A 14,552-nucleotide genomic window follows, 5' to 3' on the forward strand; every position below is an offset into this window, starting at 1 on the left:
CAAAGTGATAGAAAAGTAGAAGGCATTATTATTATTATGACTATTATTAAAAGTGAACATAACATACACAAGTCTTTCAGGCAGTGCTTAGTGGCTGGGATCACCAGTGCCAGGACCAGCCTATGATGAGTATGTTTTTCCATTTTTAACCCACAAAAGCTTTTCAAGCTGGTGTGCAATCCTGCAGCGTGGTCAGGGGTGAGATGAAATTGCTCTATCTTCAGAGCACCTCAGCATCTGTAATGGGCTGAAGTGGTAGGAATTCTTGGTATGACAATTTGGGGGAACTGCATGCAATCAGTAAAACATGGTTGATGTGAAAATGCTCAATCATCAAATACTTGGGTGATATAGATTCAAGCATCTTCCGTGACGGCTATGCAGTGTGAACTACAAAGTCTGTAATGTGGGTGGCTTCTCACTGTGAGGCTGTACCTCTGCCCACAAAGGTGGGTGCCACACGGAGAAACCCAGTGCAGGGTTTTGGGAAAGGGATTTCCCCCGTGAGGTAAAAAAGCAAGCGAACAAGTAGTAGGACTCCAACCACTTGACTAAATGAAGGGTCATCCAACAAAGACAAACTGCTGACTGCGAATCAACGCTAAAAGTCTGGAAAAGGGAGAAGAAAATATGTGACTCTGTGGCATGATTTATGACAATTTTAACTACTAAAGTACTGTCACATGTAACTGAAGAAATCAACCTTCTCCTCCCAGAGTGCTCTCCATCATGCCTAAATGCACAAAAATGGCACGGCATGCATTCCATTTCAACCATCATACATGGATTCCTCTAAGCTACCCTAAGAGTAGATTTCACAGGACCAGTGTGCCACAAAGCTTGCAGCCAGTTACAGCCCTCTACAGCCTGTAACTGAAGAACTGTATCAATGTATTAGCAACACAAGTATCTGGGCTTCCCAGAAGGAAACCATTAGGTCCGCAAGAGAGACCTGGTCACACAAGAGATCTGGTCAGCCAAGGGAATTATGGTGACAAAGAAGCCCACTTTCAGACCCAGTGAAATTACACCTTTTAATACTGACAGAAAGGTTCAGGAAAAAATACAATTCTTGGTTGCCATCATTCCTATGGCCGCTTTGCACTGAAGCCCCACCTGAGCTGGGAGCCAGTGGCTACGTGCAGCAGACAAACAGTGGAGGCAGAGGCCAACAGGCATATTTTGTAGTCTAAATGATCGTCTTTTCCCATCATCCTGTTTGACCATTTGCCCTTTTCCTCCTGCAGCCAACCCAGGCATTTTTAAGTTGCACAAAGCGAAGCAATACAGGGCAGGGAAGCTAAGAATGTGCTTACGCTGGTTATATCCCTTTTCCTGGAAAATGTAAGCAACAGAACAAAAAACACACTTTGGAGATCCCTGCCCCTCCTGGTGGATGGAGGAGATGACTTCATAGGGGCTGCTCTCCTTCTAATTTGTCTGAGTCTCGGGCCACACAAACTATATATTTTTTCAGTGCAGTGAGGTCTGCTGGGACGCTGGCATTTCCTCCTCCTCATTTACATGGTCTTCCCATAATCCAGCACTGAGACGAGCTGAACTGCACAAGGTCTCCCTGCCAGCTCCACTCAGAGTTGCTTACAGAAGACCTCTGGAGAGTGATGGGAGGTGCCCCCTGCCCTTCTCTGCCTATGAAAGGGCTGAGTGTGTTGCTTTTGCAGCACTAAGCATTCCCACCAGCCCATAAATCAAGTGACCAGACCCTGTCCCAACCTCTGATCCAATGCAGAAAAGCCCAGTGCTCTGCACTTACAGCACACGTGGGGTGATAAAGTGTATTTCAACCGAAGCCATAATATCAGAAGAGAGGCGTTACCTCCTGGAAAAAAAGTGTAGCCAGAGTCACACTGGTTCTGGAGCTTGGTTTCCCCATGTTTACACCAAATGACTTGTTGAACTTCATTATATACAAAGTATTTCCATAGATCAGAGGCAGGGAGACCTGTGCAGCTAACGTAAAATAAATTACCGCCCCATGATAAATGGTTCTATTAGCAATCCAGATTGTTAAACTCAGATACAACAGGATGAAGGGAGCACTGCCCCATTCATTCTCCCCGCGGCAGATACTGAGTTGTAAATAGGTTATTTTGTGTGTAAATAACACATTAAAACTCAGCATTAGCTGTGTCTTTTGATAGAGAGGAAATTGTTCCAAATAAATAATCTCGGACAGGAATGTAAAATAAACCAGATTTAATAGTGCATGCCTGCTGCAGCCGTGTTAAACATGACTAAAATGATAAACCCCAGAATATACTAATAGTAAACTATGCTCTGACATCAAAGTAATGAGGCTGTATTTTTACCCAGCTTTAGAAATGCTAAAATTAGTCTTGACAGAGCCAGACATCAGAAAAATGTTTCAAACATAAACACCATCAATTTGGGAACTCGCTGTTTGTGTCACATTCAGGGTGGGGTGGAGAGGGAAAGGTGCATTCTGGGTCTTGTTAAAGTCAGACACTTAGCATTTAGGAGAGTTTGTATTTAATTTTTACTACAAAGTGAGAAACTCATCTTCCTAAATATCTCTGCCTTTGAAAGAGTGGCTCAGTTCAGTTTCTCCCAGAACCACACACCTGGGCTTCCTCACACGTGCCACTGCTATTGCAGCACTGGCCTAAAGGACCCAACTTGTTCTCATGTGCTGCTCTGCCCCAAAACCTCTTTCCCCTTTGGAGCACTATGCACTTCTGCACTCAGCAGAAGAGTTTTCTAAACATGACGTGTCTTGAGTTGCCCTTCCAGAACTGGAGGCACCAAAAGTGAGAGGCTCTTTTGCAGACTGGACTACCACCCCTACATGCTGTCATTACACAAGCTTCCACCTCAGTCACACAAACACGTACGCATACTGAAACAGAAAAGTGCTGACTCCTTGGCTGGCACGATTTATGGGAAAATAGAAAATTTGGAGATAATTCCTTATGCTCTATGAGAGACCAGTGTCTGATCATCTGATCAATTAGATCTACATAAAAATGCAAATAATAATTGTATTGTAAATGGTAGCTTTAAGACACTAAAAAATACAACACAGGTTGTAAGCTTGAAAGAACTCTTCTCCACTGACAGCATCAACAGGGCTGATCTCTTTTCCTATGGATAGAACTTAACTTGTTCAAGACTGCAAACATTTGGGACAGATATTTAAGCAAGAGAATTGCTAATGGGGAATGGACATATTGCAGTGCAGAAATATAGTCTAAATAATAATATAATTAAAAAGGTATTTTTCAATTATCTAACTAATGCTCAGTTTATTGCTTCAATTACCTTAATTGTAAACAAACCCTTATGAATCTATTCATTTCTACAAGGGAAAAAAGAAAGCCCTGTGATCAGAGAAACATGCCATGTTGGCACTCCATCTGTGTGACTCAGTGGAAGAAGGGAGAAATGTGTTGCAAATTATGTCTTTTTGCCTCCAGAGCACAGCTTGGTGATCTGCATCACGAGCTGAGCTTTGCTGCCACTTTCTCACATGCTAGTATAAAGAGTAGAACCTCTACAATAAAAAAAAACAACAAGAGTTGGTGTTGGAGGGGAATAAAGACATGCTGGTATGTCCACGAAGCAGGGTGGGGAGCTTGGCGGCTCTCCCTTTAAAGCTTGTCTGCTGCTGTTTCCTCCTTGAGCCGAACAACATAATTAATCTCCATGCCTCGTTTGCTTTCTTCTGTAAGGATATGAGCATAAATATGTATATCCCTGGCCTGTTCTGAAGTAATTACACTAGTTTAGTGAAGCAAATATGTTATATTAGTATGAACACTATGTAAGTACCGCTACACAGCCTTTTTGTTATTATCTGCTACATCACATCTTGCAGTTTACTGATGTTAGAAGACGACTTTGGATTAATTTCTCTACTTAGAAGCACAGCACTGTGCCCTTTCAGGAGCAAGTGTTACCACTGGGCAGAGTTCAGACAGAAGCCCCCGAGCCCCAACACACATGTATTACCTGCAGAGCCTGGCACCTGGAGCCCATCACCAGCTACTTCACTGCTGGCCACTTCAGGTCGTTTATTAGCACTTCTCTTCCCAGTGTGATATAGATTTCGCTCTTTACATCTCATAACACAATGCTTTCATCATGCTTCTCCTGACATCTTCAAACAATCCTCCACCCACTTCTTCACTTCCTCTTAATAAAAGGCGAAATATTGAGCCCGTAAATCATTCTTTCCAAAGAGCACACTGATAATGTGACACATAAAACTGGATGCTTAAAAACTAACCCAGTCTCTGGGGTACCGAGCAGGCTGACAGACACCCCAACATAGGGGGGGGACTCTGATTTCCATCACATCTCTGTGAACATGGCACAGCCTGCATCCTCGACAGAGGCACTCCTGGTGCATGTGCCAGATGGGAAGATGGTATTTATTCGCAATAGCATGTACGCGGGCTTTGAGTTTTAGCACATGATAAAGAAACACTTTTCTTTAGGTATCAAAGTTTATCAAAGTTGTGAACTGATTTGATAGAATATAGAACAGCTGCTTCATTCTGCACAACCAGGTCTTCTCAAGTTAAAGTGTAAATGAAAACTGGATAACAAAGGTGTTGAATAGAAAGGAGAGACAAAGATTTAAGCATTCTGGGCCGGGGTCTGCCAACAGAAAACACAAACTCTCCAGATGAGCTTTGTAAGAGACAGAGGAGGTGGTTTCTCTCCTGAGAAACCACCAAGTGGTGAAGGAAGGGGTGGGGAAGGCTTCATTTTGGGGTAGAATCTGACTAGCAATAAACTATATTTTAAACAACAACCAAAAAGCTGCCTGCAAAGTTTACACAGCTGGGATGTTCCTTTTCACATCCAAATTAGTGCAACCCCTTCTAAGTTTGTCTCCTTATGTCCTGCACAAAAAAGACACCCTGTCCTGGTCCCCACCAGGCACAGCCATCCCACAGCAGGAGCCACCAGGAAGGGTCCTGGCACCACCCTGCAGAACAACTGGCTCCATGCACATGTATGTCAGTAAGGGATGTGGCTTTGTAGGGCAGAATCTTGCCTGCTCCAGGCCTGCATATCCCCAGAACATTAGCATCACATCCACCAAAACTGTGCTTGAAATCATATGTGAGAGCTCCCCTAATGGACTCCAACACCAGCAAGACCATAACCTCATCAGAAATACTATGAGAAAACAAAACAAAACAAAACAAAACAAGATCTGATCTCTTTCTGATGTAACCAGAACAGCACAGATGGAAGGGTCTTTATCTCTAAAGCTCTTGCACAGAAGTAGGACCCAAATTCCTCCCTCAGCAGTGACAGATGAAGACAACGCAGTCTGTTTAACTCATTAGAGGGATCACAGCCACTGCACAACACCCTCCCCAAACCCAATAACAGGGTCAGCCCTGTTTTAACCCCTCCATGGAGGAGCAGCTGACACCGCAGCTCTCCACCATGTAGCACCAGTTACCTAGCAGCCCTGGTCATGGGCTCTCTGATGGGTACATCCCACCACCCAGCCGCAGGACAGGGCCACATGGTGACACAGCTTCTCCCTCCCATGACCTCCAACGGCTGAGAACCCCAATAAACTCAGCGTGTTCACAGAAGGACAGATGCCACTGTGCTTATTAAATTCTTACAGTCTAATGAAAAACACCCCTGCTGCTTTCAAAGTGTGGAAAACATAAAGTACCTCCTTGTGCCACTGCTGCTCCTGCAGCTGTTAAAGGAGTGGGTTTCTTCCCCGTCTCCGTAAAGCCATCCCCCTCCAGAACCGCACCTTTTCCTTCTTTTTTCCCAGCAGCAGTTGAAGCAGAAGTTTCCATCTTAGACGTTCATCTTCCAGCTCAGCAACCCTGGGGGACATAAAAAAAAGCCAGATTCTGGTCACTCACAAAACAGACAAAAAGGAAGTAGCAGAGCTCAAAACCTGCAAGCAGCAAAGGTTTCCCAGGTTCCTAACTGCAGAGACTCAACCAGTATGGCAGTAAGTCACAGCCAACAAGGGCACAGCCCTGTGAGGGTGCGAGTGGCTCCAAGCAGCTGAAGACCTTAAGAGATCAGAACCAACACACGTTTTAGCCTCTTTTAGACTCAGGTACATCATAAAGCACATGGGTCTAAAAGGCTTTCCAGGACCGGGGGACAGGTGAGCTGCTAAAGCTTAGCACGTGAAAAACTGTTTTGTTCATCCTTTACAAGACCAAGAACATCATAACAACAACAAAAAAGAACCAGTTAAAATGTTTCCAGTAGTGGTAACACAGATAAAAACACATATAAAGTTGGGTTTTTTTGTTTTCCCAATTGGTGTTTATTCTGTTTCTTGGTGCTGAAACCATACTCTCACCTCTTCAGTGGTAATTAGAGGCAAACCACAGCAGGTTAGAGAAGACTAGGGGTGGTTAGAACCAACATCCATTGATTCTTCTCACTCCCAAACAGATCTTTCTCTCTTCACCGGGCAAAACCAGCTGCAGCTTTACCCCCGTTACAAATGGCAAATTAAGCACAGGTGAAAGCTCCACAAAACAGAAGGTATCCAAGCACAAGCAACATTTAAAAAAACAACAGCTCTCAACCTCTTGCTGATTTGACCATTTGTTCACATCTCAAACTTCTTTTGTCTTCTCAAAGAAAATATAATACGTGCACCCCAAATTCCACGTAATTGGCATTTCTATTAAAAAAACAGACATACAAACACTTTCACGTTCCTCATTTTAACTTGTTTTATTTCCAGTGCCTCCAGTTGACTCCTGTTTTCACAGAACCCACGGCCGCCTGACACTCCTGGCCTCAGGCTGGGCCTGGGAAAATCCACTGCTAATTCCTCCTTTCCTTTCTATTTTTAATGCAGACCTACAATTGTTCAGATGCAGACTCTGAAATGCAAATTTTTCAGCTCCTGAGATGCTCTGGAGAATCCTAGCTGTTTTGGACTTACATGGACCAGCCAAAAGATGCTGGGAAACCAGAGAATTCTTTTTGTGTACAGGTAGTCTTACTGCCATCATGTCAACTCAAACTTTTCCAGCGGGGGAACAAAATGCCAAACAAACATAGCATTGCTATCATTGTTCCTTATTGCCAAGCTCTAAGCTCCAGCCCTCCCCAGCTTAACAGAGAGGTGACACACAGCCCTGTTCTTCCAAATTCCCCTGGTGTTCAACACCCTCTGCATTTTTCCCTCCTTAAGACCAGCTGTCCTAAACTCCTTCCTGGCTTATCTACTGCCTCTACTAGCTGCCTTATCACGCTGGTCATTCCATGAATGCACTGCCATTCTTGATGGCACCCTTCCAGCATCACCAGCAGGATGGTGAGCCCAGATGCCTTGCAGGCACAGCCCCTGTTGACAGCACCACTAAATGACAGCTATGCGGTCACAATTTGCAACTGTAAACAGCAAAGCCCACATTAGAAACGATGACACCCATGCAATTACAGGCTTTAGTGATGCTCCAGTGAGCACTGAGGCAGCCCTGAGGTCCTGTCCTGGCATGTGCTGGTTTGGTGGCAAACATGGGATGGGTTCCTGGGGGCCAGGACATTACAGCCGTTTAATCCAGAAACCAGGTTGGGTTACAGAGCACGCATGAAATAAATACACTCAAACTGGAAGAGCATTTGACCTAGCCTGACAGCCTTGGCTTCTGTTCGTTAAGCAAACAAACCTCAGAGGCTGCCTTACAAGCCCCCACCTGTTTCTTCTTAGTCCCTGCTTTCAGGGCTTTGTGCTCCTGTTTGAAACCAGCCGCTCGCACCCCCGCACTGCCCTGACCTCATGGGAGGCTTCCTTGGGGGGCAATGGGAGGGGAGGGGGAAACTGGAAACAGAAATGGCTCTCTGGCGAAGCGTGTAGATCAGAGCCATGTTTTCTTTTCTCAAGAAAGTGCCTCAAGTGGCATCTCTAAACCCCTGCCATAGACACCTCAGTAGGGATCCAGCTTTTCAGATGTGTCATTGATCCAACCCAAATTTAACAGGAGATCAGGCCCATGTCTAAAATCTGGCATCTGTAGCTGTATGCTTTCCAGTCAAACGAACTCGGAATTTAAAAAAAAAAAAAAAGTAAAATCCAGTGATTCAAATAAATGGTTGTATTAAACAGGTAAATCCTTCTCTAATAGTAGATTAGCACCAAAAAAAAAAAAAAAAAAAAAAAAAAAAAAAAAAAAAGCAACAACTCTAATCTTCCAGGATTTAGGATAATAAGCCTGTAATCATTTTTGTTTTGTGAAGGCACTCGGGGCAGGGCTGGCTGGAGGCTCCCAGAAGCTGCTCTCCTCCAGCAGCTCCAACAGCCATCCATACCAGAACTGACTGTCCCAGCCCAGGAGACACACACATCCCCAGCCATCCTGCTCACAGCAACACCCACAGACCAGGGCAGGGACCAGAGAGCAAAGGGGCACCAGTACCATATCTGCCCTGTCTGCAAGGTGCTCTGAGATAATGGAGGCATAATCCTATGGAAGTATTTTTATTACTGGAACGAGAAGATACAAGGATGGAGGCACTCAATCCACACCGTCCAGGAGCACAGCATTCATTTTTAAGCAATGTACAGTCTGCTTTCTGTTCAGTGCTAAACTTTTCTCACTGCTCTGTGCTGCACAGAACTTATAAATTCAATGACAGATTAATCTTAGCAGCGAGACATTTGGCATGAAAAAAGGTTTCACAGGGAGCCTGCATTTTCCTGTAAAGAGCATGCATTTAGGAGCGACTGTACATAGAAAGACCCCGTGCACTTATTCAAGCACCAGTCCCTGCCCTCCATCATTACTCAGAATTAGAAACCCAAAATGGATTACTCAGATTGTTCCTAAGGTTTGTAGCTTTCTCTGCAGGAGAAGGGTTGGGTAATTGATTTTGACACTAATACCGGCACTATTCATATGCCCTGTAATATAATTCTGCAGCAGCACTAAAAAGGCAGCCATCTGAGATCTGAACAAGGAAAGTGCTATATGATTTGCCCTGGACAACCCCAGCTATTTTAACAGCTGCGTTGTATATTAAAAGGGAGAAATCCCAGCAGAATTAAAAACAACAAAGTCACATTTGCCTTTGAGGGAAAACCAGGAGCCATAAACTTTCCTAATAAAACAATCCCTCCCGCTAAGCACTTGAGCAATAGTCAAAAGCACTGTCCTAAAATGCCTGTCTCTTGCAGAGCATCAGCCTGAAAAGAGCTGCTAGCAACTTTGGGAATAAACAGATCCTCATCAGACATACCCCCACCCCGCACATCCTTTTCTTGAAAAGACATTTCCTTCTTTGGGATTCCTCTTTCAGCAGGAACTCCCCTCTTCCTCCCCTGGACAGAGCAGAAAGCAGACATCTCCCCCAGAGGGCTTTTCTCTCAAATGCCAATCGCCGATTTTAGCCATGTCTCCTCAAAGATTAGGCACCAGCGCAAGGGTGACCCTCATCACCACCCACAAAAGAACAGGGTTGGGACATGCTCACTGCTGACCCCCAGCACCGTGTCAACACCGCACAGCTGGGACAAAGCCCCACCACTGATGGCTCCTAGTGCGACCCATGGCAGCTGGGACAACCCCACCAAGCCCCGTCCTTGAGCACCGGCAGGTTCTGCCCACCACCCCTACACTGACACAATGCAGCATTTGGCAGCTTCTCCTGGTAGCTTTTTAGTTAGGATAAACAAAGAGGTGGTCCCATCAGCTCTTCCTTTGCAGAGGACTGTATTCTGAAGCTAAAGCCTTCTGAATACACGACCTGCTTATGAAATTCAGCACGAGCCAACCGTTTTAAATGCTGCCTTAATACAGTGGCTGCTGTGATCTTTTTCAGTCTCCCAGGGTTTGAGCCAAATTATGTTCTCAGTTACACGGAAGTAGCAGCAGTTAACCCAGTGAAGTCATAGGCTCTATACCAGAGCAAAACCTGACCCCTCTATTTTCTTTTATATCAGCAACAGCTTCAAATTACTAAAGAACATTTACTCTGCTCACATGCCTCTACTCAGTGCTGTGACTATCCAAACATGCTGCCTGGTGCTGAAGGATCTACAAAGTGTCCACAGAACAGCAATCTCAGGTAGAAGTAGAACAAATGTTAATTCAGAACTAATCAGTTTTGGGCTCCTCCAGGTTTGGTAACACCTGGAAATTAGTACTGTGTGCTGGGGGGGAGGAGAAACATGTGAAGTGATGGCTATCTGCTTGGAAGCCCCTGCTGTCCCCAATATGGATGCCCCACCCCTGAAGTGTTCAAGGCCAGGTTGGATGAGACCCTGAACAGCCTGAGCTGGTGCCTGATTTAGTGGTTGGCAGCACTGTCCACAGCAAGGGGTTGGAACTGGATGATTTTTGAGACCTCTTCCACCCCCAGCCATTCTGTAATTCTACGATTCTTCCAATCTTCAGAAGGCTTCTCTGGGAGCGGCTACGGGGAGGGTAGAAAGGAAGCAAAGATGTTGACTGAAGTGACATTAAGAGGGGAGAGTACAGCTGAGGGCTTCTCTTTTTCTATCTCCTTCCCCAGCTACCACTTAGCAGACAGCAATACAAGAAGGAAGAAAGGAAGGAGCTTTCAGCAAAGGGAATAGAAAGAAAAACAAGTTCTGCCAGCCCTCCTTCAAATGGAGGACTGGCCAGACAGCTGGTGGCTCATAAGGCTTCACCAAGCGGTTCCAGCCCGTGGCAAAAATCACATTACTCTAAAAACCATGTGTTGGGAAAGGGGTATTGGGGGGTGACAAAAAAAAAAACAAAACCAAACACCCAAAATCCTAACCAGGAGAGCTGGCAACACTGCAGTAGCTATACAGGCTCTGGAATGTACAAAGACTGAAATCAGAGACTTAGCATCTCTTTTGAACTTCAAAAACAACATGTCTCTTCAAATCACTCTGTTAATTGGCTTTAAATGAGAGTTCTAAGTTTAATGAACAAGTCTTACACGTACGGCATGAAACAGATATGCTTCTAGATGAACTTCCTGATCAACACCATCTGTCTTTTCCATATGGCAACGGCAAAGCAAAAGCATGGGGAAGGAGCACTCCTGCCTTGCTGCGAAGGGTCAGGGTGCAGCCGGGACTGCCTGTATCTTGGCAGCATTCCTCTGTAATGTGATCACCTCTGAATATCACTTCCAACCGATTCCAGAACATCAGGGGACGTTCCAGGCCCCACTGAGCACAACTCCGCCTACTGAGGTAAAGAAAGTAGGTGAGAGATGGGAAATGCACAATGGGAAGGAGACATAAGGAGAGAAGAGATGTTGGCACAGATGACTGCAGGATGTAGAATGAGTAACAGATTCCTAAAGGAACAGGTTGCCCAGAGAGGTGGTGGATGCCTTGTCATTGGAGACATTCAAAGTCAGGCTGGACCAGGCTCTGAGCACCTGATTGAGCTGTAGTTGTCCGTATTCACTGCATCAGATGTTGGATCAGATGACAAAGACAGAAAATAGTGGCATGGGAAAGAGAGAAAGAGACTGCAAAAACAGGTGCTGCCTCTTTCTGAGGAGATGAAGACATGCCATGACATGGTATCTAGCTTGGAAGGGAGGCACAGCACAGAAGGAAGAGAATCAGAAAATATCCAGAGAACCTGCAAGGAAGCAAAATGGAGAAAATAAAAGTATCTGGTGAAAGAGCTGTACCCTGCATAGAGCTCCAAGGAATGAAGCCTGCTGGTGTGCTCCATCTCCAACAAGATGCAAAGATGCACTACTTCATGTGGTGCCAGGTATGTGATGGGAGGCAATCTGAAATACACCTGAGAACAAGCCCCAGCTGCTGTCCCTACTTGCACTGACCGCAGTGGCCTTCCACTTCTATCACATACAGTCAGCACAGCCTGCAGCAATGGTCAGAAAAGATCACCATCTGCAAAGGAATTGAGGTAATCAGCTACCTCCCCAGCTGGGTGCTCCTTGGAGGCTTTCCAGCAGCATCCAGACACCAAGCAGTCACTAAGCTGCAAGGGTGCAAAGCAGGGGTCTGCACTATGGCACCCAGTGCCCCGCAACAGATCCAGCACGGGGCTGGCAGAGGTGCCATAGGACCTTCTTTGTGCTTTTCAGGAATGACAGCCAGAGGCCAGGTTATCCTAGGACACTCATGGGCACCAGATGCCAACAGTGAGGCCACAGAATTGAAATATAAATGTTTTTTTCCCTTACTAAAGCCATCTACTTTACAGGCTGTGGTTACTGGATTGGATACGGCATGGAATAAAGGAACTCACACTTCTTTGGGTTTAATCTGCTGATTTGGTGTTTTTCATGAACACTGTCGCTTTAATGTTGCTGTTTCCTTACAAATAAGACCGATTTATAAAGTATCAGATAAACTTGAATCATTTCCCCACTTCAAGTAGATTTTCAAGCCAACCTTGGAGCCTTGAACAGAAATTATCTTTTAGATGCTGGGTTAAAAACAACTATAATACATCATCAAAACATAGGAGCAGACATAAAAGCCCAAAACCAGACGCAGATTCGGCACTGGTCCATGCTGAGACATGCAGGCTGGAGGTACACGACTTTCCTTTTTCTCAGAAGTTATCTTTGTTTCTTTCTTTGGAAGAACCGAGAAGATGGAGGAGTGGGGGCTGGAGGGAAGAATCTTTTGTGGTGGAACAGGAAAACAAAGTCGTACTTTTTCTAAGCCAATCCTACTTGTCTTATCATGAGAAATTTCTTATTACACAAATTCCAACCTGTGAAAAACTGTCAAAGAAGACAAAGAAGCAAGACACTCCTGCATTCAGACTCTGTGTTAACTTGCTGCAAAAATATGGGAGGATGCCACCAGGTAAACAAAAGTTGTTCAAAAGTGATGTGTCACCATTAGAATTAGTCCATGAATCTTCACTTGATTTTACTTTTGTTTGCATTGTTGTTGTTTTTGCAATGGAGGGAGAATTTTGGAAGGGAATTTTCTGTCGTTTTTTTGTAGATTTTTTTCCCCACCTCAGAAAAGGGAGGAAAAAAAAGACAAATATTCTGCATGTATTTAACGAAAAAAGTGTTGTTCTAATTTTAGGAAACCTTTACACAAAAAAAGTATGAGGGGGGGGGAAAAAAGCAAAACAAACAGGAAGAACTCGATCAAGACTTCATGCTGCAACAAGAGCAGAAACTGTTAATAGCTAACATGTCAGATAAACCATCTATGGTGCCTGGCAGGCTTACCTGGGTGGGTAGCAGCTGAACATGGATTGCATTAAAACCAGCAGTTAAGCTCTTTATAACAAAATTAGCCTATAATTCCAAATCGGTAATAATTAACCTATTGACTTTTCAGCAGGTCTATGAGTAAGAGATATAAAGAAAATAAATTATGCTTGTTAAAGTAGGACTGCAAGTCTGATTCCAAACAGAGATGTTCACACAGGTTCCACAGAGCAGGTGAGGGCTGATGCAGGTTTGGCCAGGAGAAAAAGAGCTGCCTTGAAATCAGAGAGATTGGGGCAAGTTTCTGAGAAGGTGGAAGTGAACGTTCTATTGGTTGGTAATGATTAAAGGAAATCTTCTCAGGTTTTCACTTCCGTACTCCAGCAGTTTGGACACTTTCAACTATCCAGAATGAAACCCTGAATACAAACCACATGCGGTGAAGTATAATGGGTTCCCTTATGTACAGATGGGATGAGTCATGCTGTCCTGTAGTAACTTGTCCATCTACATGACACTGAGCAGTCTCCAAAGCTTGGGCAAGAAAACTATCATTTGGCTCAAGGAATGTAAAACCTCTGCTTTGAGAAATGAAAGATGAAGGATTGCATCGCTGCAAAAATTCCTATAGCAACTGGGTTCTTGCAGAACATGCAACATTACAAAATTTTGGTTTATTTTTATACATTCCAGTTAACTTCATCGGTCTATTGAATCTTTCCTCCAGAGACACATATGTAAGTATGTAGAAGATAGAAGCCTGGGAAGGAAACAAGAATGTAATTAAAAACAAAAAAGCAACACTTCAATTGGCTCGTTTTCCTCTACTGAACACACACCACAAAAGCTGTTATTCCATGCTGGGTAGAAACACATATTGTCTTTATAAGACTACAGTTGCCTGCTGAAGGCAGGATGCAGACCACATAAAATGGTTGGCAGTTCATTAACTGGAGAACGGAGAAAACTGCTCCAGATGGGGCTGAAAGAAGAATTTCTGACAGAACCATAGACTATCTGGGGTCGGATGGGACCTCTGGAGGTGATCTAGACCAAGTTCACAAGCAACAAGGAGCCAATCACTGGCATTTGCTGACTCCCAAACTGTCAAAATATCGACCATCCAACTAGTAGGACAGAAAAGTGCTATGTGGGACGTACCCATGAACTGCAATGCAGCATAGTTCACAAGGAGACCAAGTGCATCAGTGAAGAAAGATTCTGAAACCACCAAGAGTTACTGAAAGGAATTTTATACGCAGGGAAAATGAATCGAATACTCTGAATGAAAACAGCGTTCATTTCTGCAGGCTGCAATACAGGTAAAAGTGTTCTTTGCAATTCCAGAAATTATCAGCTAAGTAGGAAAGGCAGCATCTCAATTTTCAGCAGTG

General features: G+C 44.5%; 1 protein-coding gene across 13 annotated transcripts in view; it reads right to left on the minus strand.

Moving 5' to 3' along the window:
* GLI2 (GLI family zinc finger 2) overlaps nt 1–14,552 on the minus strand; it is a 193,428-nt gene that overhangs the window by 123,714 nt on the left and 55,162 nt on the right. For 9 of the 13 annotated variants that reach the window (XM_048953311.1, XM_048953315.1, XM_048953313.1 and 6 more), the window contains one exon: nt 5,687–5,849. In XM_048953311.1, coding sequence (XP_048809268.1) covers nt 5,687–5,819 — 133 coding nt within the window. In that variant the 5' untranslated portion in view covers nt 5,820–5,849. Of the gene's footprint in view, nt 1–5,686; nt 5,850–5,956; nt 5,976–6,343; nt 6,446–14,552 lie in introns of those variants that run through there. The other 4 variants (XM_048953319.1, XM_048953320.1, XM_048953309.1 and 1 more) reach the window with 3 other exon arrangements.

The sequence above is a fragment of the Lagopus muta genome, chromosome 8 (assembly GCF_023343835.1).
Source record: "Lagopus muta isolate bLagMut1 chromosome 8, bLagMut1 primary, whole genome shotgun sequence".
NCBI classification, from domain to species: Eukaryota; Metazoa; Chordata; class Aves; order Galliformes; family Phasianidae; genus Lagopus; species Lagopus muta.